At 41.0% G+C, this 26,173-nt stretch overlaps 1 protein-coding gene and 1 non-coding gene across 2 annotated transcripts in view; one reads left to right on the forward strand and one right to left on the reverse strand.

Moving 5' to 3' along the window:
• GRPR (gastrin releasing peptide receptor) overlaps positions 1–17,024 on the reverse strand; it is a 37,199-nt gene extending 20,175 nt beyond the window's left edge. The window contains exon 1 of the mRNA XM_005888711.2: positions 16,612–17,024. Within this exon, the coding sequence (XP_005888773.1) occupies positions 16,612–17,024 (413 nt within the window). The remainder of the gene's footprint in view (positions 1–16,611) is intronic.
• Positions 9,231–9,334, forward strand: LOC138986526 (U6 spliceosomal RNA). Its single transcript, XR_011463342.1, has one exon. It is a non-coding gene; the product is annotated as a U6 spliceosomal RNA (small nuclear RNA).
• Positions 17,025–26,173: the final 9,149 nt, after the last annotated feature.

The following is a 26,173-nucleotide window of genomic DNA, read 5'->3' on the forward strand; positions in this document are numbered from 1 at the left end:
ACAGCATATTAAAAAGTAGAGACATTCCTTTGCCAGCAAAGGTCCATCTAGTCAAGGCTATGGTTTTTCCAGTGGTCATGTATGGATGTGAGAGTTGGACTGTGAAGAAAGCTGAGCATGGAAGAATTGATGCTTTTGCACTGTGGTGTTGGAGAAGACTCTTGAGAGTCCCTTGGACTGCAAGGAGATCCAACCAGTCCATCCTAAAGGAGATCAGTCCTGAGTGTTCATTGGAAAGACTGATGCTGAAGCTGAAACTCCAATACTTTGGCCACCTGATGCAAAGGACTGACTCATTTGAAAAGACCCTGATGCTGGGAAAAATTGAGGGCAGGAAGAGAAGGGGACGACAGATGATGAGATTGTTGGATGGCATCACCAGCTCAACGTACATGGGTTTGGGTGGACTCTGGGAGTTGGTGATGGACAGGCAAGCCTAGTGTGCTGCGGTTCATGGGGTCACAAAGAGTCGGACACTACCGAGCAACTGAACTTAACTGAAGTGAAATACTGACGGATATTCTTTGGGCAGAAGTAAAATAATCTAAGATGATGTCACAGAGATGGAGTAAGGAATGGTGAATAAGTCTAAAGGTAACCATGTGAGCAAATATAAAAATAAACATAATGTCTTCTAGGTTTTAAAGTATGGAGAGAATTGAACTATAGAATAACAAGACTTCCCCCCGCACCAAAGAAAAAGACAGGAGGGAATTAGAATGAAGTTAAAGTGTCCTATTACCCTTGTCTGGGAAGCAGGAAAGTTCTAATTTATAATAAATTTAAATGATTCAAGGATACATATTATAAACACAAGGGTAACCCTTAAAAGAACACTGAGTTTGTATAATTTAAAAATTCATGCCAGGGGTGGGGGGAAGGATAGAATAATTTATATGTTTAATTAATTTAAAAGAAGGAAAGAAGGGAGGGAAAAAGGATTATGAAACAGGTGAAACCAACAAAAACCAATAATAAAATGGTAGATCTAAACCCAAACATATCAGCAAATCGACGTTATCAGAATGTTTGACTTTATAGGGCAGAAATCTATAGCCAAGTTACAAACAGCAAAGACATTTCTGTTTAGTCACTCATTTTATGCATACCCACAAAATACCAACATTGATGAAAGTAACTTAACATCTGTAATGCAAAGACATCCATGGCAAATAGGTTAATGGGCATCATCAAATAAATGAGTATCTAAGATTACTCAAGGTACAAAAAAACTTTGAAATTTTACAGCCCTTATAGGAAAGAAACTTGACAGTGGCTTTCTCTGATAATCTTAAACATTTGATAATAATCTTAAACACTTATATGACATTACCAGTAATGAGTTATGGAGCTGAAACTTTTCTAGCCTCTCATTAATAAGTCAATTTGAATCAACCATGCTAGGAGACTGAAGTATCTTTCTAATTTCTCTATAGAAAAGCATATCACCCAACAGGCACCTGAAAAGATGCTCAACATTGCTAAGCATCAGGTAAATGCAAATAAAAACTACAATGCCTGTCAGAGTGACTATCATCAAAAAGAACACAAATAACAAATGTTGGTGAGGATGTAAGGGAAAGGGAACCCTTGTACACTGTTGGTGGGAATGTAAATTGATGCAGCCACTGTGAGAACAGTATGAAGGTTTCTCAAAAAGCTAAAAACAGAACTATCACAGGACCCAGCAATTCCACTCCTGGGTATATATCTAAACAAACAAACAAAAAAACTAATTTTAAAAGACACACGCATCCCAATGTTCATAGCAGCTTTATTTAAAATTGCCAAGATATGGTAGTATCCCAAGTGTCCATCAACTGATGGATGAATAAAGAAGATACGTTTTTCTCTGAATATATGCCCAGGAGTGGGATTGCAGGGTCATATGGTAGCTCTATTCTCAGTTTTTTCAAGAATCTTCATACTGTTCTCCATAGTGGCTAAACCAATTTACATTCCCACCAACAGTGTAGGAGGGTTCCCTTCTCTCCACAACCTCTCCAGAACTTGTTGTTTGTGGATTTTTTTTTATCACAGCCATTCTGATTGGTGTGAGGTGATATTGCATTGTAGTTTTGACTTGCATTTCTCTAATAACCAGCGATGTTGAACAACTTTTCATGTGCCTATTGGTCATCTGTAGTCCTCTTTGAAGAAGAGGTCTTCTGCCCATTTTTTGAGTGAGTTGTTTGTTTTGATGTTGTTAAGTGTAATAAGCTGTTTGTATCCAAGGCAAACCATTCAATATCACAGTAATCCAAGTTTATGCTCCAACCAGCAATGCTGAAGAAGCTGAAGTTGAATGGTTCTATGAAGACCTACAAGACCTTCTAGAACTAACACCCAAAAAGATGTCCTTTTCATTATAGGGGACTGGAATGCAAAAGTAAGAAGTCAAGACATACCTGGGGTAACAGGCAAATTTGGTCTTGGAGTACAGAATGAAGCAGGGCAAAGGCTAACAGTTTTGCCAAGAGAACGCACTGGTCATAGCAAACACCCTCTTCCAACAACACAAGAGAAGACTCTACACATGGACATCACCAGATGGTCAATACCAAAATCAGATTGATTATATTCTTTGCAGCCAAAGATGGAAAAGTTCGATACAGTCAGCAAAAAAAAGACCAGGAACTTACTGTGGCACAGACCATGAACTCCTTATTGCCAAATTCAGAATTAAATTGAAGAAAGTAGGGAAAACCACTACACCATTCAGATATGACCTAAATCAAATCCCTTATGATTATACAGTGGAAGTGACAAAGAGATTAAAGGGATTAGATCTGATAGACAGAGTGCCTGAAGAACTATGGACAGGGGCTTGGAACATTGTACAGGAGTCAGGGATCAAGATCATCCCTAAAGAAAAGAAATGCAAAAGGGCAAAATGGCTGTCTCAGGAGGCCTTACAAATAGCTGTGAATAGAAGAGATGTGAGAGGCAAAGGAGAAAAGGAAAGATATATCCATTTGAATGCAGAGTTCCAAAGAATGCAAGGAGAGATAATTTTATTTTTATTTATATTTTGGCTGCTCCACAAGGCATGTGGGATCTTAGTTCCCTGACCAGGGATTGACCCTGTGCTCCCAGCAATGGAAGTGCAGATTCTTAACCACTGGACTGCCAGGGAAGTCCCACAAGGAGAGATAAGAAAGACTTTCTCAGTGATCAGTGCAAAGAAATCGAGGAAAACAATAGAATGGGAAAGACTAGAGATCTCTTCAAGAAAATTAGAGATACCAAGGGAACATTTCATGCAAAGATGGGCTCAATAAAGGACAGGAAAGGTATGGACCTAACAGAAGCAGAAGAGATTAAGAAGAGGCGGCAACAATATACAGAAGAGCTATACAAAAAAGAACTTCATGACCCAGATAACCACAACGGTGTGATCACTCACCTAGAGCCAGACATCCTAGAATCTGAAGTCAGGTGGACCTTAGGAAGTATCACTATGAACCAAGCTAGTGGAGGTGATGGAATTCCAGTTGAGCTATTTCAAATCCTAAGAGATGATGCTGTGAAAGTGCTGCACTCAATATGTCAGCAAATTTGGAAAACTCAGCAGTGGCCACAGGACTGGAAATGGTCAGTTTTCATTCCAATCTCAAAGAAAGGCAGTGCCAAAGAATACTCAAACTACTTCACAATTGCATTCATCTCACATGCTTGAGAAGTAATGCTCAAAATTCTCCAAGCCAGGCTTCAACAGTATGCAAACCATGAACTTCCAGATGTTCAAGCTGGATTTAGAAAAGGCAGAGGAACCAGAGATCAAATTGCCAACATCTGTTGGATCATCGAAAACACAAGAGAGTTCCAGAAAAACATCTATTTCTGCTTTATTGACTATGCCAAAGCCTTTGACTGTGTGGATCACAACAAACTGTGGAAAATTCTTAGAGAGATGGGAATACCAGACCACCTGACCTGCCTCTTGAGAAATCTGTATGCAGGTCAGGAAGCAACAATTAGAACTGGACATGGAAAAACAGACTGGTTCCAAATCGTGAAAGGAGTACGTCAAGGCTGTATATTGTCGCCGTGCTTATTTAACTTATATGCAGAGTACATCATGAGAAACGCTGGGCTGGAGGAAGCACAAGTTGGAATCAAGACTCCTGGGAGAAATATCAATAACCTCAGATATGCAGATGACACCACTCTTATGGCAGAAAATGAAGAAGAACTAAAGAGCCTCTTGATGAAAGTGAAAGTGGAGAGTGAAAAAGTTGGCTTAAAGCTCAACATTCAGAAAACGAAGATCATGGCATCTGGTCCCATCACTTCATGGCAAATAGATGGGGAAACAGTGGAGACAGTGGCTGACTTTACTTTTCTGGGCTCCAAAATCACTGCAGATGGTCACTGCAGCCATGAAATTAAAAGATGCTTGGTCCTCGGAAGAAAATTTATGACCAACCTAGATAGCATATTAAAAAGCAGAGACATTTCTTTGCCAACAAAGGTCCATCTACTCAAAGCTATGGTTTTTCCAGTAGTCATGTATGGATGTGAGAGTTGGACTATAAAGAAAGCTGAGTGCTGAAGGATTGATGCTTTTGAACTGTGGTGTTGGAGAAGACTCTTGAGAGTCCCTTGGACTGCAAGGAGATCCAACCAGTCCATCCTAAAGGAAGTCAGTCCTGAATATTCATTGGAAGGACTGATGCTGAAGCTGAAACTAATACTTTGGCCACCTGATGCGAACAGCTGACTCATTTGAAAAGACCCGATGCTGGGAAAGACTGAGGGCAGGAGGAGAAGGGGACGACAGAGGATGAGATGGTTGGATGGCATCCGTGACTCAATGGACATGAGTTTGAGTAGGGTCCGGGAATTGGTATTGGACAAGGAGGCCTGGCATGCTGCGGTTCATGAGGTTGCAAAGAGTTGGACACGGCTGAGAGACTGAACTGAACTGAATGGGAAGAACTGATTCATTGCAAAAGACCCTAATGCTGGGAAAGGTTGAGGGCAGGAGGAGAAGGGGACGACAGAGGATGAGATGGCTGGATGGCATCACTGACTCAATGGACATGAGTTTGAGTAAAGTCCAGGAGTTGGCAATGGACAGGAAGCCTGGCATGCTGCAGTCCATGGGGTTGCAAAGAGTCAGACAGGACTGAGTGACTGAACTGAACTGAAATTTTGGAGACTAATCCCTTATCTGTCACATCATTTGCAAATATTTTCTCCCAGTCTGTGGGTTGTCTTTTCATTTTGTTTATTATTTCCTTTGCTGTGCAAAAGCCTTTGAGATTAAGTAGGTCTAGTTTGTTTATGTTTGTTTTTATTTCCATTATTGTGGGAGACGGATTGAAAAATATGTTGCTGTGACTTATGTCATAGAGTGTTCTGCCTATGTTTTCCTCTAGCAGTTTTATAGTGTGTGGTCTCACATTTGGATCTTTAATCCATTTTGAGCTTATTTTTGTGTATGGAGTTAAGGAATGATCTAAACATGATTCAGAGAAAAACATGATCTGAAAGGATACATGCACGCCAGTGTTCACTGCAGCACTGTTTACAATAGCCAAGACATGGACGCAACCTAATTGTCCATTGATAGAGGAATGGATCGGAGAAGGCAATGGCACCCCACTCCAGTACTCTTGCCTGGAAAATCCCATGGACGGAGGAGCCTGGTAGGCTGCAGTCCATGGGGTCGCCAAGAGTTGGACACGACTGAGCGACTTCACTTTCATTTTTCATTTTCATGCATTGCAGAAGGAAATGGCGACCCACTCCAGTGTTCTTGCCTGGAGAATCCCAGGGACGGCAAAGCCTGGTGGGCTGCCATCTCTGGGGTCACACAGAGTCGGACACGACTGAAGTGACTTAGCAGCAGCAGCAGAAGAATGGATAAAGAAGATGTGGTACATATATATAATAGAATATTACTCATCCATTTAAAGGCATGAAATAATGCCATCTGCAGCAACATGGATGGACCTAGAGAGTGTCACACTGAATGAAGTAAGTCAGACAGAGAAGGAGAAATATCATATGACATCCTTTATATGTGGAATCTAAGAAGAAATGATATAAATGAATTTACTTACAAAACAGAAAGAGACTGACAGACTTAGAAAATGAACTAACAGTTGCCAGGAGGAAGGGACAGTTAGGGACTTTGGGAAGGTCACGTACACGCTGCTATATTTAAAATGGATAACGAATAAAGACCTATGGTACAGCACAGGGAACTCTGCTCAATGTTATGTGCCAGGCTGGGTGGGAGAGTGTCTGAGGGAGAATAGACGCATGTAGATGTATGGCAGAGTCCCTTCACTGTTCACCTGAAACTACCACCACACTGTTAATCAGTTATACTGCAATACAAATAAAAAGTTTAAGTTTTTTAAAAATATAAGATATGGTATATGTATATATAATGGAATACTACTCAGCCATAAAAAAGTGACAATTTGCCATTTGCAGCAACATAGATAGTAGAACCTAGCAGAATTCATTCATTCCTTTGTTCCTTCCTTCATGGATCCATTTATTCATGTAGTCAGCAAACACTTATCAAGCACCTACTACAGGCTAGAGACTGTCCTAGTGTCAGATAATGCACTAATGAACGCCATAGCCTCCCCTGCCCCCCTTTTTTTTTGAGCTTATATTATAGTGACAGGAAACAGAAAGTAAGCAAGTAAACCAAGAAATGAACAAAATAATTCTCAAAAAAAAAAAAAAAGTGGATGATATTTACCCAAGAAAAATGAAGATATACATCCGTACAAAAACTGTACGGGAGACAGCTTGATTTATAATCACCAAAACTGAAAACAAATCTAATACCCATTAACTGAAGAATGAATAAACAAACTGCCGTCTGGCCACACAATGGACTACTACTCAGCAACAGAAAGGAAGAGATTACTGATACATGCAACAACATGAACTGAAAGAAGCCAGACTCAAACGGCTTACACACTGTATGATATCATTCATATGATATTTTGGAAAAGATCAGTGGCTGCCAGGAGCTTTGTTTTCTTTCTTTCCTTTTTCTAGGAGCTTTATTTTCTGTAAGAACAACTTAGTGTGTAAGGGAGGTTATAAACTAAAGAAAGTTTGGATCTGGAAAAAAAATCCCCTCCTGGGTGGAGGAAGAGAATAGACTACAAAGGGACATAAAGGAATTGGGGGCTGATGGAAATGTTCTATATCTTGATTGTGCTGTGCTCTGCGTGAGTGCTAAGTTGCTTCAGTCATGTTCGATTCTGCGACCCTATGGACTGTAGCCCGCCAGGCTCCTCTGTCCATGGGATTCTCCAGGCAAGAATACTGAAGTGGGTTGCCATGCCCTCCTCCAGGGGATCTTCCCGATCCAGGGATCAAACTGGCATCTCTTACATCTTCTGCATTGGCAGGCGTGTTCTTTACCACTAGCGCCACCTGGGAAGCAGGTGATTGTGCTGGTGGTGGTTATATGACTGTGTAAGTTTGTCAAAATTCATAGAACGCACACTTAAAAATTTACTGTATATGAGTTACACCTCAATCAACCTGAAAGAAAAAACTGGATGATGGAATAAAGTGTTAGTCATTCCTTTAGACTGAGTGATCAGTGAAGACCTCCTACAGAAGGTGACATTTAATATGTAAAATGAACCTGCAATCTCTTACTCTTGTAGCAGCAAATACCAGATATTAATCCAATACTCAGTAATCAGAATTTCAAAGATTACTATAACAAACAAGATCCCTTGATCTACTACAGGGAAGTAGAAAAAGGAATGGAGAAAAATTTTTTCTTTTATTCTGCAAACCATGTGTTTAATTAAGAGAGAATTTATGCAAACCCCACACACCAGGAGGATTTACAAGTGCAAAAATGCAAATTTAGTCTATTTTCAAAGGCTGTATTGACAAGCACAGTTCAAAAAACCTCACCAGGGAGCCCTTTCAGTCTATACTCTATGTTTCATGATTAAGTATGCGCCTTTTTTTTTTTTTTGCCTCCATGCATTTTAAGTTGCCAGAAATGATAATTAATCATATAAAGGTCTACGACTTTAAAAGATAATGTGTGAGAGACAAGGTCAGAGTTCTTTGCTGCCCTTATCTGCAGAGCACTCCAACTCAAAGAGTCTTGCTGGGAACCAGCCCCCCTCCTCCCCCCCCTCCCCACCCCCCCTATCCCCAACCCTTTCCCTTGCAGCTGCCCTCTGAGCACTCCCACAGCCAGCAGTTATGACAGATCCCTCATTGTGGGGAGACACGAGCTGAGTTTCCTTCAGGAGAGGCAGCATATGCTTCAGAAAAATCATACTCTATAGAAGTTTTGGACTGGTGACTCATGTAAACTCCTCCAACACAGACTTTCTAGGAAAGATGCTTACAAGAGATTAAATTGTCCTCCCTTTTGAGAAAAGGCCAATCCCCTGGAAACCAGTGAAGCTGGGCCTCTAGAACAGTAGAGAAGCTCTGTAATCACTGGGGTGATCCCCTCAGAAGGGGACCAATTTGGAATCACTCAGGACATCTTCCCTCAGAACAGTAGGGTTTTAACTCCCACTGTCCAGAGAAGGGAAATGGAATCAGACTTTGGATGGTTTTTTCAGTTTCCCTGAAGGCATAGGGACCTGAATGTGGAAAGCAGGGTTCTAGTGTACTTCCATTTTGAATTTGTTGTGACAAGGCCAAATTCCAGCACCTCTTTTGGTGTCTGTGTCAAACAAGGTAAGATATTGTGATTTATAAGAAATACATATTTGGTCATTCAGAAATATATTTCTCATATGCATTTGGTTTTCCTCTAGTCCCTGGCTCACACTCCTAAAACCCTTGGAGTTTCCTAAGTGTGTTGAGAGTCATAAAGGCGTCTTTTGTTATGTTAATAAGATGACTTTTGGAAAGCCACTAAGGATGGGGGCTGGTTTCCAAGTGTCCGACTCTTTGCGACCCCATGGACTGTAGCCTATCAGGCTCTTCCGTCCATGGGATTTTCCAGGCAAGAGTGGGTTGCCATTTCCTTCTCCAGGGGATCTTCCCGACCCAGGAATCGAACCCAGGTCTCCCTCATTGCAGGCAGACACTTTACCGTCTGAGCCACCAGGGAAGCCCCTAGGCCTGATTAGAAGGCTGGAACTTTCACTCCCAGCTCCAGACCTCTGGGGAGAAGCTGTGTGTTCAATCAGCTGTCAATGGTCAATGGTTTAATCAATCATGCCTGTGTAATGAAGCCTGCATAAAAATCCAAAAGGACAGTGCTCACTTCAGCAGCATATATACTAAAATTGGAACAATGCAGAGATTATCATGGCTCCTGCCCAAGGATGATATGTGAATTCATGAAGTGTTCCATGTTTTTTGATGCAACCACTATGGAGAACAGTATGGAGATTCCTTAAAAAAACTAGAAATAAAAATACCATATGACCTAACAATCCCACTACTGGGCAAATAGCGTAAGGAAACCAGAATTCAAAATGATACATGTATCCCGTGTTCATTGCAGCACTATTTACAATAGCTAGGACATGGAAGCAACCTAGATGTCTGTCGATAGATGAATGGATAAATAAGTTTGGTTCATATATACAACAGAATATTACTCAGTCATAAAAAGGAATTTGAGTCAGTTCTAGCAAGGTGTATGAAACTGAAAAGCCTGATATACAGAGTGAAGTAAGTCAGAAAAACAAGTATTGTATATTAACGCATATATATGAACCTAGAAAGATGGTACTGAAGAACCTATCTGCAGGGCAGGAATAGAGATGCAGACATAGAGAACACACTTGTGGGCAGAGCAAGAGGAGAGGGTGGGACAAATTGAGAGAGTAGCATTGAAACATACACATTACCATATGTAAAATAGATAGCTAATGGGAATTTTCTGTACGATGCAGGGAGCTCAATCTGATATTCTGACAACCTAGAGGTGTGGGATGGGGGTGGGGCGTGGGGGGAGGTTCAAGAGTGAGAGGACATACGTACACTTATGGCTGATGCACGGTGTTGTAACCAACACAGTGTTGTAAAGCAATTATCCTCCAATTGAAAATAAATAACCTTTTTTAAAAAGGACAGGATTCAGAGAGTTCTTGGGTTAGAGAACGCGTGGAGATGCAGGGTTTGTGGTGCCTGGAGAGGGCATGGAAGGTCCCTTTCTTCATACCTTACCTTCTGTATCTCTTCCACCTGGCTGTTCCTGAGGATAAAAGCATTATATCCTTTTACAATAAACTGGTGATTTAATAAATAACGTGTTTTTCTGAGTTCTGTGAGTCATTCTAGCCAATTAATGGAACCTGAGGACAGGGGGTCATGGGGACCTCTGATTTTTAGCCAGTTGGTCAGAAGTACAGGTTTGTGACTGGCATCTAAAATGGGAATGGCGGGTGGTACAGTCTTGTAGGACTGAAGCGTCAATGTGTGGAATCCAATGCTGTCTCTGGTTTGATAGTGCCAGAATTGAGTTGAATGCTCAGACACGTAGCTGGTGTTCCGAGAATTGCTTGTTGGATGTGTGGAAATTCCCCCAGTGTTGGAAATTGAGCCTCAGAACACCATTTATAGGGGTATGAACTTGTGGCTGTTGCACTTATTGTCGTGTCGCTGCTCAAACATCAACCAAGCTGTAGGTACTGTCCTCTTATTAGATGGAAGGTGGGCCTTAGCGTTGTAGCAGGTATAGACCCCATGGAACTTCCCATAGGACGAAGGGAGTAAAAAACACATCAAGAGTAACATGGAAACTTACATTACCATATGTAAAATAGATGGACTACAGGAATTTGCTGTATGGCTCAAGAAACTCAAATAGGGGCTCTGTATCCACCTAGAGGAGTGGGATGGGGAGAGAAATGGGAGGGAGTTTCAAAACGGAGGGGATATATGTATACCTATGGCTGGTTCATGTTGAGGTTTGACAGAAAACAGCAAAATTCTGTAAAGCAAGTATCCTTCAATAAAAAATAAATAAGTTTTTTTTTTTTTTAAAAAGGACCCAGTAATACAAGGTAGGATAAATTCGATATTTAATTAACAGTACAGGCGAAAGCCTCTTAGGAAGGGGGAAAAAAAAAATCAATGAAAGCAAAAGGGGACTGCTTCATAAAAGAGAAGGGCTTTAATTGTGCCTTGAAAGATTGGTAGCATTTGGCTAGATGGAGGGAAGAGCCTAGTCATCAGGGAGGGGGGAGTGAAGTCAAGAGCTGAGAAGTCAGGTGGCAGGTGTAGGAGGCGATAAGAGTGTAACTAGAGCAGTGTTTGCTCTGGTGAGTTTTGAGATAAGGTAAAAAGATAGGCTGGTAGATGGAAGAGGGCCTGGCAAAAGAGAATGGAAGGATTAGACAGAAGTTCACAGCACATACCCGGGAAGTGAATCCCATAGGTATTCTTTAGAAAGTCTCAAAACCTCATCAGTGGGATGCCTGAATTCCCCAAGCCTGTGACTGGTGATTGTATTGGGTTGCCTGTTTTCTTTCCTCTTCATCTTTGAGTATCTTCCAATAGAAGATATTTTATAGACAGGAAGAGCCCATGTAGCTTGGAGCATTTGATATCTGCCTGAGGAATTCCTGATACCCTCAGTGAACGAGAGCAGCTAACATGAATCCTGGAAAGAGATTTGGACTCCAAGGCACATAGCAAATGCTCTTCTGTGTTTTTGTCCAACAGAACTTTCTCCAATGATTAAAATGTTTTGTATCTGTGCTGTCCAGTAGAATCACACATGGCACTGAGCACTTGACATGTGGCCGGTTTGACTAGGGATTGAATTTTTAGTTTTATTTAAATCAAATCTTGAGGGTTCCCTGATAGCATAGTCGTTAGGATTCTGGGCTTTCACTGCTGTGGCCCAGGTTCAATCCCTGGTTGGGGAACTGAGATCCCACAAGCCATGTGGCACAGCTAAAATAATAATAATAAAAAATTAAATCTAAATTTAAATAACCACATGTGGTTAGTAGCTCCCATGTTGGCTCTGCAGCTCTAGATGTCAGGAAAGGCTGAAAACTACATTATCTCATAAATTCCTTGCAATGATTTAAAAGAATCTGCACTTCAAAAAGCTTGCACTTACACATTCCAAATCACAAGGGTGGGAAAAACTTAGGAAAGGTCTTTTCCATGGAATCAAAGAAGGATCACAGTACGGTGGAGCACATCAGTCCTTGGGATTTATTCTGTCAGCCCCCTTCTAGTGGAAATAAAACTGAGTAACAATACTGAAGCAGAAACAATATAACTTGAGCATATAATATAAATGCTATTAACCTTAAATTCAGCTTTATTCTTTGCACTTATGCTGGAAAAGAAAACACAAACTCTCCTTACCCTTTTCCTGTTAGGTTTAAAAATCTATTTACATAATACTGAGGCACCTAGTACAGATGGACATCTTGTAGGAAAGATCAGTATGTAAAAAATATATCCATCCTTCCCAACCATTCACCTATCTCTCCAATCATCTGTCTATCCATCTGCCTATCCACTCATCCTTCCATCCACCTGTCTTTCCATTCATCCATCTATCTACCCATCTACCCATTGTACCCCTTTGTGATTTGCTGACTCACAAAGAATAGATTTTCTCTCATTTGCCCAAATAATGAGAGCTTAATGGAGAGGAATAGAGAGGAAATAGGTGATGGAGTGACATGTTTTTAAGAGTATGCTTTCAGATGATTAATCATACTTAACACTCCTAATAGTATGTTGTTTACAAAGTCAAAGTAATGAATATATGAGAGACTAAAAAATGACAAATGACTAATGCTTCAAAACAGTAAGATGAAAGGCATCACGAGATAATTCATGTCTCAGATAATAAGCCTCATGTTTAGAAGAGGGTCAAAAATCTGGGCTAGAATGGTCTAACTTAGGGCTTTAAGATGAAGGCTTGAGCCAGAATCCGAGTGATGGGTAAGATGACAGATAAAAATCATGATCAAAATTTGGAAGGACCTTAGAAATAATCTAGCTCAAGCCTATTATACTAGAGATGATTCAACTAAGGTCAAAGAGATAAGAGACTTGGTTCAATTCCTTTATGTGGGTAGCAATGGCAGGAAACGAAAATGTAGGGTTCTTGATGCCCATTCAACTTTCATGCATCGCATGAGATGGGGAGAAGGGTCTTCTAATTAGGAAAGGAGAAAGCATTCTGGAGAATGGGAGTGACACAGCATGAGCAAGGAAGCAGAGCCAGGAACTTGTCGGTGTAATGACCATGTATGAGGATGTCAATATATGTGAGGAGGGGAAGACAGCATGGTGGGGGAGCAGGACTAATAGGGAAGGGCTTGAATATAAATCTGCAGTTGGTCAGTGGTGTGAAACGTAGAATCCTGGGACTGCCTTGAAGTCTCCCTTTTATGCCCCAGTATAAACATTTCCAGAAAAAATGCTTTGCTTTTCATATAAACAAAGACAAATTCACCTGGGGAGGGAAAGCTGAAGAAAGGTGGCTGGGATGAGTACTTGCGTATCTGGTCAACCCACAGTGGGCTGATAAGCATCCATCCTGAGTCAGGAGATTTACAATGGGAACTAAGAATCTGCATATTTTTAAGCTCCCCAGTGACTGCAATGATTACCAAGTTTGGAGGGTCTTCTGGTTCACCCTTTTACCAATCCATCAGATACAGTCTACCACTTTGGAAAACTCTTTGACAATATTTATGAAATACCTGCCCTCTATGATCCAGCAATTCCTCTCTCAGGCATATACTCACTTACGTTGCCCAACAGGCATGAATAAGAATACCCAGAGCAGGTTATTATCAACCCCGAACTGGAAACAATCCAATATCCATCAGTAGTAAAAAGAATAAATTAACTGAGGTATATTCATACAATGGAACACTACACAACAATTGAAAAGAATAAACCATTGCTATCTGCACCAACGTGGATGACTATTCCTGACATAATGATAAGCATTAAGAAGTATGATTCTATTTACATAAGATTAAAGAACTGGCAAAAATAATACATGGTAATTGAACTCAGAATAATGATTGCCTCTCTTTGAGGGTGAGGATTAACTGTAAAGGGACATAAAATACACTCCTAGGGTGCTGCAATTGTTCTATATCTCTATTTGGGTGGTGGTTATATTGTTATATAGAATATGTGAAAAATACTGAGCTCTATACTTGTTCAGTTTACTGTACAGATTAACCTTGTTGATAAGAAAAAATACAGGTATTGTGTGTGTGTGTATGTATATTTCCTTGCCAACCTTATGAGGTTGTTATAAAACTCCAATAGCTTTTCTTTTTTTCTTTTTTTATTGGAGTATAATTGCTTTACAATGCTGTATTAGTTTCTGCTGTACAATGAAGTGAATCAGCTGTATGTATACATATATTCCCTCCTTCTTGGACTTCCCTCCTTCCCCACCCTTCCAGGTTATCACTGAGTACTGAGCTGCGCTTCCTCTGCTTCATAGCAGGTGCCCACTACCTATCTGTTATACACATGGTAGTGCATATATGTCACTCCTAATCTCCCAATTCATCCCACCGTCCCCTTTCCCACCCTGTGTCTACATGTCTGTTCTCTCTGTCTCTGTCTCTATTCCTGCCCTGGAGATAGGTTCATCTGTACCATTTTTCTAGATTTCATATATATGTGTTAAAGATGAGATACATAGATAAGTACAGTCATACATTTTAACTAGCTCAATACTGATTCTTGTTGAAGTTGGTTACAAGCACTACTTGTGATACAGGCATTCTGTCAGTTTTTTTAAGCCTTAGCAAAACACAAAAAGTTAGTTATATGTAAGCTTACAAGTAATTTCTGAATTTGGAAAAGACATGCAGTAACTGTTAACTTAATGGTGCAGCCCAGCTTTTGAGAGAGCCTTTCTGCTGATGGTGAATTTGGTCTGCTTTGAAACCCTGGAGAAGAGTTCCCTGCAGCTGTATCTTTTGTTGCACGCCCTCACTTTCCTCTCCCCCCATTCCCGATTCCACCCTAGGAAGACAGGAAACACTATCTGTAGCACTGCATTCACCAACCCAGAAACCAAAATCTCATCTCACTTCCTGTCGTGAAAATGATCGTCATCCTGAGGTACCCTTGGCCACTGGTAACAAGCTACCTACCTGCTGCCACTCCACAGTTTGCCTGCCCTGGCCCAACAGTAAGACTGCCTGTGGTCATGAGGCCCTGGTGGGCACATGATCAGGGTTACAGCAAGCTGAGGATGCATGGTGGGAAGTGAAAAACCCTGTCCAGTGGGTGCCATGTGTAAACCTCATTCCTGGGCTATTATTTTTCAGTCTGTGAAAAAGTTGTGGGTACTGAGCAGTGTACTTCAGGCAGCTAAGTATAAACACATGTCTCCAAATACTGATAACACTATCTTTATTTGTCCATTACTTCACAAAGCCACATCACCTGGGGACTGTTTGTTCCCCTACAAAGTGAGAATCCAGCCCCCCCATATGTATTAAAATGTGGGACATTTTCTTCAGGGTATACATTTTCAAGAGCTGCTTCTATGCCTTTCTCAGTACACTCTTACATCCCCATGTATCTTTAACACCACAACATACAGTAGACTTTAAAATAAAAATTGATTATTTCTGGTTCCTTGCACCAGTTTTTCTTAATTTGGCCATATGGTCAACTATGTGTCTGGAGCCTATCCATTACTGTGTCCAAGTTCTAGAGCCCAGAAGTATATAAGATATGTTCAGCAATTTATGTGAACCTGCAGATATTTCCTGACTGGTTATTTCAAGCAAGGTTTTTTTATGTGACAGACATCTGATAAATGCTTAAAGAATGAATATGAATGTTTAAGAATGGATAAATGTGAATTTTTAAGCACTATGTTCACACAAGAAATGTAGTTCACAAGTATGTATATTTCCCAGAATAAAACATTGTACTGGATTCCCTACCCACTCCCCCCACCCCCGAAAAAGCCCTAAAGGTATTACATATGGAAGTACATCAAAAAACATACTAAAATCTGAAATCAACCTTGAATGGAGCTTTCTCATGAAAAAAAAAAAAAAATCCTAATAATGCTTGATTTCACTTAAGAGATATTTAGAAAAACCAGCACACAAACTGTTCAGTTCCAGAGAACCAAATACAACATCAGCTGTGAGAAACATTAAACTGTCTGAAGAGAATGGATTTCAAGGAAATGCTGCTTATTTTCTCCTCTTGGTTATTTCTGAAAGAATATTTAATGAAGAAATGCAGTGGGACTTTTCTGTTCTTTGAAGACTTTGCTTCCAAGAAACATTTGCCTGGGGTTTAAACTCTATTAGGTGTGATTTTTTTTTTTTTTTCTCACCAGTCAATTAATTTTGCAGGGAACAAGAAGTTAGGAAGAGGCAAGGCTAAATCAATTGTCTCCAGAAAATGCACCTCAATCTTATTCTCAGAGATTTTTTTTCCCCCTTTCCCCTGCCATGCACTGACTTTTCTTTCTTAAACCAATATATCAAACTCAAGAAGTAATCCCTAGCATAGAAACATGCCCGGAAGGGAACTGGAGTTTGAGAAGAACTTCCCTGTGCAAACGGCCCCATATCTCCCAGTGTGGTAGCTCACCTACTGAGGCATCTACCACCCTTGGCGAGAATGTCACTGTCCTCCAGGACTTACCTGTCTGCTGAGAGGGCCGTGAGTGTGAAGACAGACACCCCTACTGAAGTAAGCTGGATAAAGGGGATCAGTTTGCAGCCAATTCTGCCAAACAGCCATTTGTCAGCCAGGTACCTGCTGGCATCCACAGGTGCACAGGTTACCAGGAGGAGCAGGTCTCCCAAAGCCAGGCTGGAGATGAACAGGTTCGGCACGTTTCGCATGGACTTCACAGTACAGAAGATCTTGATCAGGGTGATGTTGCCAATGAGGCCTATCAGAATGATGACTCCATAAATTGCAGGGATGACATAGAGGATCCCGGGGTGGAACCAGTCGTCATTCATGGGGAGCTCCACACTATGATTAGAAATGTTGCAGTGCACGAAATGGTCCACTTCCAAGTTCAAAAGCAAACAATCATTCAGAGCCATCCTCTGGATTCCTTCCCACCTAAAAAAGTGCCCTGAGATGCTGTTTCTTAACTTTTGACTTTGCAGTTGGGTAAAGATGAGGACAGAATCTATGCTGGGCTCTTTATCTTCTTGAATAAAAATATAGATACTGTGGCATTCAAAACTGCCTGGCACTATTTTGATGCTGGTGCTGCTCTGCTCTTTACATGACCAGTGTAATACATCTCTAAATTGAGTAAGTTAACAACAAAACAAACACAAAAACTCAGCCCCCAAAAGGCTTAGAATCAGACCCGCTCTGTACCAACACCTTTTACCTCTGGTCTAGTCCGAGTCTCCCTGGCTGTAGTTTACTAAGAACTTTGGGCCTGCTATTTTCACACGGCATTTGCTGTCTTTCCTGATATTTAGAACCTGAAGGTTTAAAGTGGGTAGAAAAAAACTGCACTGAGAAAGCCTCAAATACCATAGGCGGGAATGCTTTATACGTCACCATCTTCACCAGCAAACCGCAGCTCTGCTGAGCAGAGGCTCTGAAGAGGAACCAGGGCTACTTACAGACAGACAATGCCAGCCCCCTGCTGGACACTTCAATCACTGCCCGGATGCCTGCTCTGCCCAGATGAGACTTGCACAGCAGTCTGCGGGTCCTAGGCGACAACTTTAGCAGGTAAATTTGGGCTTCACTTTTCAGATGCAGCACTTCTGGTAGGTATTTCCTAAGTGTTGCCGGCACTATGCAAAGCACTGGAAATCCTTCTGATACTAGAAAGATTTTCCATATCCAGATTCACAGCCCATTCTCTCATCTTTTCCAATACATTAGAATATAACATGTTAAGGCTGCTATAAAATGAGGTCTGTCCCTGAATCAAACTGCACACAGATACACAGGGCGTCCACATGCGAGTGGTCCCACGCAGCCTTCCTGCTGCCTATTTGAATGGGGATCGTTTCTGAGAGCAAACCTTCAGCACCTGACATCTGGGAAAAGTAGAAAGCAGGACACATACATGCTCTGTCCTGTAGATGGGCCAGGCCATTCCTGTTCCCTTTACCAGAGAGAAAAAAAATCAAAAGCCAGCTATTTTTTAACTCTCACAGATTAGCAGTCTTTTCCAGAAGAATGGGTATTTTCTCATTGGATCTAAAAAATACATGAATTGGCATTCTGATGCAGCTATTTGCAATTTTTAATTAATGCTTGCTGCATTTTATAGCAAATTTCCTCATAAGCTCTGAGTGGGAAATGAACTGTGAAGTAGTTACAGATAACATACTGAGGATTTGGGGAGTGGAAAGAATAACTTAGAGTTAACTTGTGCCAGGAAAGGCTTTACTGAGGCGGTACTATTAGATGTCAACTTTGATCTTTAGCAACATACAAAGGTGAATCTTTAAGACTTTATGTGCAGCCAGCTCTTCCAGATACATTGCAGGAAGCCAGTTACTAGCGGGCACTGTTACCAAAAGTTTGGTTTTTGAGGATTCATAAGGAATAAAGAAGTTTGCACTCATCACCATGCCGGGGCCCACTAATAAAGCCTCCAAGTGTGTTGTCATGGAAATTTCCAAAGGCAGGTTACAAAACCAAGGTGGCTGCCATGTTCCTTCTATAAACCCAAGGGCTTTTGCTCCTCTCAGCCAGTAGTAGTAGAATCTGATGCTACATGCCCAGAGTGCGGAGAGCTTCTCAGTGGAGATCAATAGCACCAGTAATCAGTCAACAACCATGAGCCTAATGGTGTTGATGAGCTGTTGGCAACAGAGGTTAATGCTGTACATGGACTCTGTGCTTAAGTCCTGGCTCCTTCACTCATTACCTTGGCAAGTTAGACTAGTCACTCAGTGTCTTAAGTGTCTCCTCATGAGATTAAGTTCCTCATCTGTAAAGTGGGGATAATTTAAATGAAAGTTAAATGAAATTATCCATGTTAAGACTTCATAGAATTTGGCACATAGTAAGTACTCAAGTAATATCAGCTTCTATTATTATAACTATTATTATCACTGTGATTGAAAGAGACTATTTTTGTGATTTTACTTTGGAAAAGCCCAATAAAGTCAGAATAGCAACTGACATCAAGATCAATAGGCAAAAGGTCCTATCATACACGTGAATCAACTAGTCCTCCATCTACTTGAAAGACATCAAACAATTGTCAGGTTCCAGGCACTGTGTAAGAGCTAAGGGATTGAGAAAAATAAGATGAAGATACATGTTATTATGGGTTTCCCAGATGGCTCAGTGGTAAAGAATCCACCTGCAATGCAGGAGACATGGGTAGACTCGGGTTCGATCCCTGGGTCAGGAAGATCCCCTCGAGAAGGGAATGGCTACTCACTCTAGTATCCTTGCCTGGAAAATCCCATGGATGAAGGAGCCTGGCAGGCTGTGGCCTATGGGATCGCACAGTCAGACATGACTAAGCGACTGAGCACATATAAACATGATGAGATCCGTCATGACCCCAATTATTCAAGCTTAGACTTAGAGGACTTGGTTTCAAAGAATAACTCAAGAAGGGTTTTCACATAGATACTGCAAATGCTTCTGTTTATTCTATACCATATTAACAATTCTGCTTCTTGAAATTCCTATGGTGGCTTTCTTCTCTGATCTTTACCTTTCTTCCTCTCAATGACAATGATTGCTTCTGGCGTTGTTTTTGTTCATTGCTAGAGGGACAGCCTTGTAGGAACTATGGCAAAACTCAGAGAAATTCACCACTCTTGGACTAGAAGAATTGGTGAGGCATTGAACTACCTGGGTTCATCCTGAGGATTTTGAAACAAAGGTACCAATAGCCAGAACCTGCCTATATTCTTATATTAGACTTGGGCATCTTTGGGCCTTTTAACCTTCTGAAAGTTAAAAGCTGAGTATTGTTTAAATAGAAATAAACTCCGGCTTATTAAAAAAAAAAAATCACAACATTTAGACCCCATCCCCTCCCTAGAATAAAGCAACTACCTTTTCTCCAGAGAAAGTGACATTTGATCTTAAAGGTTAAGTGTCTGGCAGAATCCTTTGAACAGAGAAAACAGTATGCCCCTAGGATGGAGGCTTAAAGGAAAGAACGTGGCACTGAGCAGGGGACAACTTCAAGTCCAAAAAGGCCATCCAGATTGGAAGAGGGGATGGGGAAAGAGCAGTGTGAAAAGCACCCTGAGGCAGGTTTGAGTGACACTGTGATGGATCTTGGATTCTTTTTAAGAAGTTTGGTCTGAAAGGCATAATTCTGGTTCACAAAGAAGACTCCTGGATGTTGTTGTCTCCTTTTATTTCTTTAGACATCCCATATGCTGGGCCAACCTCACCTTGTAAATCCAGCTGGGCCCTTAGTGTTTCTCCCCATATAAGCTTATAGTTAGCCATGATTTCTCACGGCTGCTGGTGGTATTGAGTGTTCCACAACACGATAGACTGTTACGGTAGTATTTTAGAAGTGAAAATATAATAAAATTCAACACCTAATATTTTTGGGGAGCAAGGTTATTTTAAAAAGCTCATTAGAAAATTTTGATGTCATTTCAACTAATTAGCTATAATGACTCTCCATCCCGATCATTATGTGTTACCTTCTGGCAGATCACCAAACATAGTTAAAAATTTGCTTCGTTTTTTATTTAGTGGTGAGCATGAGATGCCTATGACTTATGAAAATGAGACAGAACAAACATAATACAAAGTCCCCATCCTCAGGGACTCCTTTCTGAATAGGAGTGTGACTCAGCATCCTTTCTTATGTGTTGGAGCAGGAGTGTCACTTCTATTTCAGGCTAAAGAGTCACATTTTCCATTCTTCCAGAAAACTGGATTTTTTTTAAATATGGGGGAGAGGCACAGTCCCTTGGTAGAATTTGGTAGGATGGGTGGATTCAATGGGACCAAAGAGAGTAGAGACAGTCTCTTTCCACCAGCTATGTGCACACCACTGCGGCTTCCAATAGCTGGTACTCTTGGTAGACTGACAATGAACGTACACAGAAAAGGTAAATTAGTTATAGAGTGGGTAGAACTTGTAGGTGGAACCCAAGTAAAGAGAAAGGGATGCTTTGGGTCTAAGAGAGAGTCTGTCTGGAACAAAGCTGTACAGGGGAGTAATAAATGAGAAAAGGGAGATTGGATCTGCTGGGGAAGACTTGACATTTTAGGTTTCTGGTTGGACTTTAGGCTATAAAACACTGGCTCTTTTATATATATTAAAAATTTTTCATCAAGATTACCTGGAGTTATTCTTAAAAATGCAGATTCTGAGGCCATACCCCAGACCTATTGAATCAGAGATCCAGGGATAGAACCCAAGAATCACTATTTTTCATGAGGTCCCAAGGGGACTGCAGCGCTCTGCTATCCCAGAGATCATGGCAACATGACAGTCCTTGTGCCTTCCCTCTGTGGAGGGAGAGGCTGAGCAAGGAAGCAGATTTAGGAGACTGTTAGTACAGGCCCTTGATACCCAAAGTATGGGCCCTGAGTCAGAAGCCTGGGTATCACCATAGAGCTTATGAGAAATGCAGAAATTCAGGCACTACCCCAGATTTCTTTAATCATAATCTTCATTTAAAAAATGTATTTATATATTTGGCTGCACTGGTCTTAGCTGGCACATAGTATCTTTAGTTGCAGCATGCAAACTTCTTAGTTATAGCATGTGGGATCTAGTTCTCTGAGCAGGGATCGAATCCAGGCCTCCTGCATTGGGAGCTCAGAGTCTTAGCCACTGGACCACCAGGGAAGTCCCCATATTTTGCATTTTAAGAAGTTCCCCAAGGACTCATATGCACGCTAAAGTCTGAAAAGTGTTGATCTAGTGGTTAGGGAGCTCTGGCAGAAAAGGTTAAGAAACCAGGGCAGAAAAGGGGAACAGATAGGAAACTGGAATTTCAAGTTCAGAATGAAACCAGCAAGTGGACCAACTGGAAGCTGAATGAAGAATCCTTGATTTGGGGTTGTTGATATCTCTGATAAGGCTGGGAACTGTCCCAGACTGCAGGGCAGGCAAGTTGTTTTTGTCACAAGACAGGGGGCCAGAATCCCATTACAAATATAGGGAATACAGGCAATGGAGAAGCCCAGAATGATGAATTTTTTAGGCTTGTGACTCAGTCCAGCAAGAACAAGGGGGAAGCCACTGTGGAGGGAAATGCTGAATCTGGTTTCAGGCATACTGAGTTCACTATATGAACAAGGGGAAGGAAGAAAGCCAACGGAAACAATTGCTGAAGTCTGGAAGCAAAGAGGTAAATAATTAGAAGGGCTGTCTGAGAACCAGGATGTCGGATGACAACAGTTTAAATGCACAGAGAAATCGCCAAGAATCAAGTGAAGTTACGCTTTGAGGAAAAAGTCATGTGCTGAAAATTAGTGGGTACCGAACATGACTGCAATATATGTTTGTGGCAGCACCATGGAGAAGCTGCTGAAAAGATTGTAGCAACCCTTGCTTGAGAAGAATCAGAGATGTCAAATTTTAGTGCTGCAGCAGGAACAAAAGAGACAGATGACTATATCCAGATCCTGTAATGCTGGGATCACTTCAAGTTCCCTTCTCTTTTCTTAACAGTCTGTGACTTTTCATGGTGCTTGGAAACTTAGGAGAGATGGGGGGAGTCTTTTGAAAGAAAGAGTCAAGTTTCATTTTGAGCCACATGAAGCTGCAGGTTGATGCTCAGAGAAGGCCTGGAAGTGGAAGACCAGCCCCTCAGTCAGACTCAAGGCTGAGAGGACACCTCACATGGTGTTTTTAACATATTCCACCAGTTCCTGGTACTGTTTCCTTCAAAAGGTGGAGATAAGTTTCCCTCCCTTTGAATGTGAGCTGAACTCAGTGACTGGCTTCTAACAGAGTGAGGCAGCAGTGATAGTGTGTGACTTCCAAGATTAAAAGACAAAGGACACTGCAGCTCCCTCTGTGCACTGTCTCTGAAGGAAGTCAGCCATCATGTTGTTAGGAGACTCAATGGACCACAGGCTGAAAAATGGAGGACTCCCATCCACAGCTCTGTGAGTCATTTTGGAAATGGTTCCTCCAGCCCCAGTCCAGCCTTCAGATGACTGCAGGCCCAGACAACTTCTTGACTATGAGCTCAAGAGATACTCCAAGCCAGAACCATCCAGTCACAACACTCTTGAATTCTTGATCCACAGAGACTGTAAGTTATGGCAGCTTGTTACACAGTAGTACATAACACCTGGCAAACAGAATGGATGAAGGGGCCAGGGCAGGGGCGGGGACCACCAAAATGACAAAAGAAAATAGAACAAGAATATCAGAAAAGGCAAGTACTATAAACTGGTTGAATCTTGAATAGAGTGTGAAGCAAAGAATGGTCAAATCTAGAAAAGTTAAGGAGACAAATCCACATGTTATTCAGTACCACCAAATTTTCTTACCTGGATAAAACAGATGTATTTAAAAAAATATATAAATAAGCTGAACTTTCTTGACTAGCCACCATGTACTGGGAAATTAGATTACTTATATCCCATTTTTCCATCTGCTAAGTGAGCTTGGGCAAGTCAAATCAATTCAGTGAACAGTATTTGCCACTGAACTGTTCTGTGCCATAGATTCCTCCTCCATAAAATACAGGGCATTTTCCCCTGGCCTATGCTTCAGAACAACTTGAGGCATCAGTATCACCCAGTGGCACCTAAGGCAATGTAAAGTGGCACCTTCCCCTCTGCCCTCAGCCATCTCTCTTTCTAGCTCTTTCTCTCTTGTGGAAGGATCCAATCAGTGAGACGGCAGGCCCCCTGAAACACATCACTGTGTTATGCCTGTATCCACGAATAGATGTCTCACAAACCAACATGTTGCTGGGATGCCCTTCTCAAAGCTTCCTCTATTGTTAACATCTATAAAACTAAGAAATTGGCATGGGCACAAGACTGTTATCTAAACTACAGACTTTATTCAGATTTCACCAGTTTTCCTGCCAGTCATTTTCTGTTCCATGACCCAATCCAAGACACCACACTGTATTTAAACACCACGATTCCTTAATTTCCTCTCTTCTGTGACAGTTTCTCAGACAGTCCTATTTTTCCTGATCTTGACACTTCTGAAGAGTACTGGTCAGGAATTTTGTAGAATATTCCTCCAGTTGGGTTTGAGTGATATCTTTTCATTTTGAGACTAAGGATATGAATTTGGGGGAGAAAAAGCATAGAAGTGAGGTGCTCTTCTCATCACATTATATCAGGGAGTATGTATTAGTTGCTCCTATAACAAATTACTATGAATTTATTTGCTTAGAACAACAGAAATGTATTCTTTCACAATTCTGAAGGATGAAAGTCTGAAATACATTTTACAGGCCTGGTTCCTTCTGAAGGCTCTAAAGGCTCCCACCATTCCTTGGCTGGTGGCCATATCACTCCAATCTATGTTTACCTCATCACATTACCTTCCCTTCTTCCATAGGCAAATCTTTTTTGCCTCACTCTTACAGACTCTTGTGATTACACTGAGCCCACCTAGATAATCCAGAATAATCTCCCCATCTCAACTGAATCTGCAAAGTCCTTTTTGCCAAATAACATAGTCACAGGTTCCAGGGATCAGGACCTGGATATCACTGAGGGCCATAACTCAGCCAATGCTGATATTCATGTGATTTATCAGTTGGCCCTGTTAATCTTGATCCCTTGGTTAAGGCTGTGTTGGCCAAGATTCTCCACTGTAAAGTGATTCTTTAGGTGGGATAGATTCCTTTTAATTACCAGAAATATGATTGTATTCACACCCAAAGTAAAGATGTTGACATTATGTAACCATGCAAAACTACTTACATTAAGTGCCATTCACTACCAGACCCAATTCTAGACCTTGGAAATACAAAAATTAACAATGGTCCCTACCCTCAAGGAGATAATTGCCTAACTAGGACAACATTTCCAATTTCTTTAAAGAAAGCAAGTCTATAAACATAAACAAGCTTTTCGTTTAAACAATCTGGACACCGTTTTGGTGATGACCTTTAACTGTATAGAGAGTTTTGCGTGATGTGAAATGGAAACTAATTTTCTTGTAGTTTCTGAAGTTCACTTGGACATTCTGTGACCATTTTCCACTTTGATATTCTCTCTTGAATTTTCTCAAAGATGAAGTATAATCTCATGGGCAAAACCAGTAAGAATGCCATCAGGCTTCTCATCAGAAAGTCTGGCTTTTATTTTGTATCCAGACAGCTTTATGGGACAAACAAAGCTGAAATGCACCCCTAGACTCTAAGCACTCATGTAACTAAAGTGAATCTCTACACCTCACACTTCACCCTTTTTCTTTGGGCTGTGAAATAATACAGCATGTTCTTCTCTAAGGAAGATGCTAAGAAATAGGATTACCCATAGATTTTTCTCTAGATGCCACTATAGCACTTCAAACTCAGACTGGTTCCATGGGAACTTTCACTCAACATAAAAACTGTTATTTTTACCGTTTGAAACGGACTCACCTCAAATTAACTCCAAGTCATGTCTGAAATATATATCCTATACTAGGTTCTTCAAGTCAAATACTCTCAAAATGGAACAACTGAGAAATACATAGGGCATTTATCATTCACATACCACAGAATTCAAGCTTCCCTTGGCCTTACCACAATATATCAGAGGCAATATCTCACTCAAATTGTTTATTAGCTGCCTACCTTAGATAAAGTCACTTTTAAATTCTCTGTGCTTACAATTTTCTTCATGTATAAAAAGGATTTACATGGCATTAAGGCTTTCCATCTTTATCTCTGAGAGCTGTTGTGAGATTCAAATGAGATAACAAATATGAAGACATTTAAAAGGTATAGATTCCTAAACAATTTTAAGTTACTGTGTATATTGCTCATTCCTGAGGTGTGATAATGGTATTATAGATACATTTTTAAAGTCCTTATCTTTTAGAGCAGGGGCAGCCAGCTTTCTCTAAAAAGCCGAAACAGTAAATATTTTAGGCTTTGTGGACCATCAGGTCTCTGGGAAAGCAGTCAATAAAAAACAGGTAAAGGAATGGGGGAGGCTGTGTCACAACAAAATGTATTTGTAAAACAGGAAGTTGATCCACAGGCCAGAGTTTGCCAATCTTTGTTTCTGAGAAACTTTTGAAATTGTTATGGGTGAAAGGATATGGCAGCCAGGATTTCCAAATCATATGGCAAGTGGA

The sequence above is a fragment of the Bos mutus genome, chromosome X (assembly GCF_027580195.1).
Source record: "Bos mutus isolate GX-2022 chromosome X, NWIPB_WYAK_1.1, whole genome shotgun sequence".
Lineage (NCBI taxonomy): Eukaryota > Metazoa > Chordata > Mammalia > Artiodactyla > Bovidae > Bos > Bos mutus.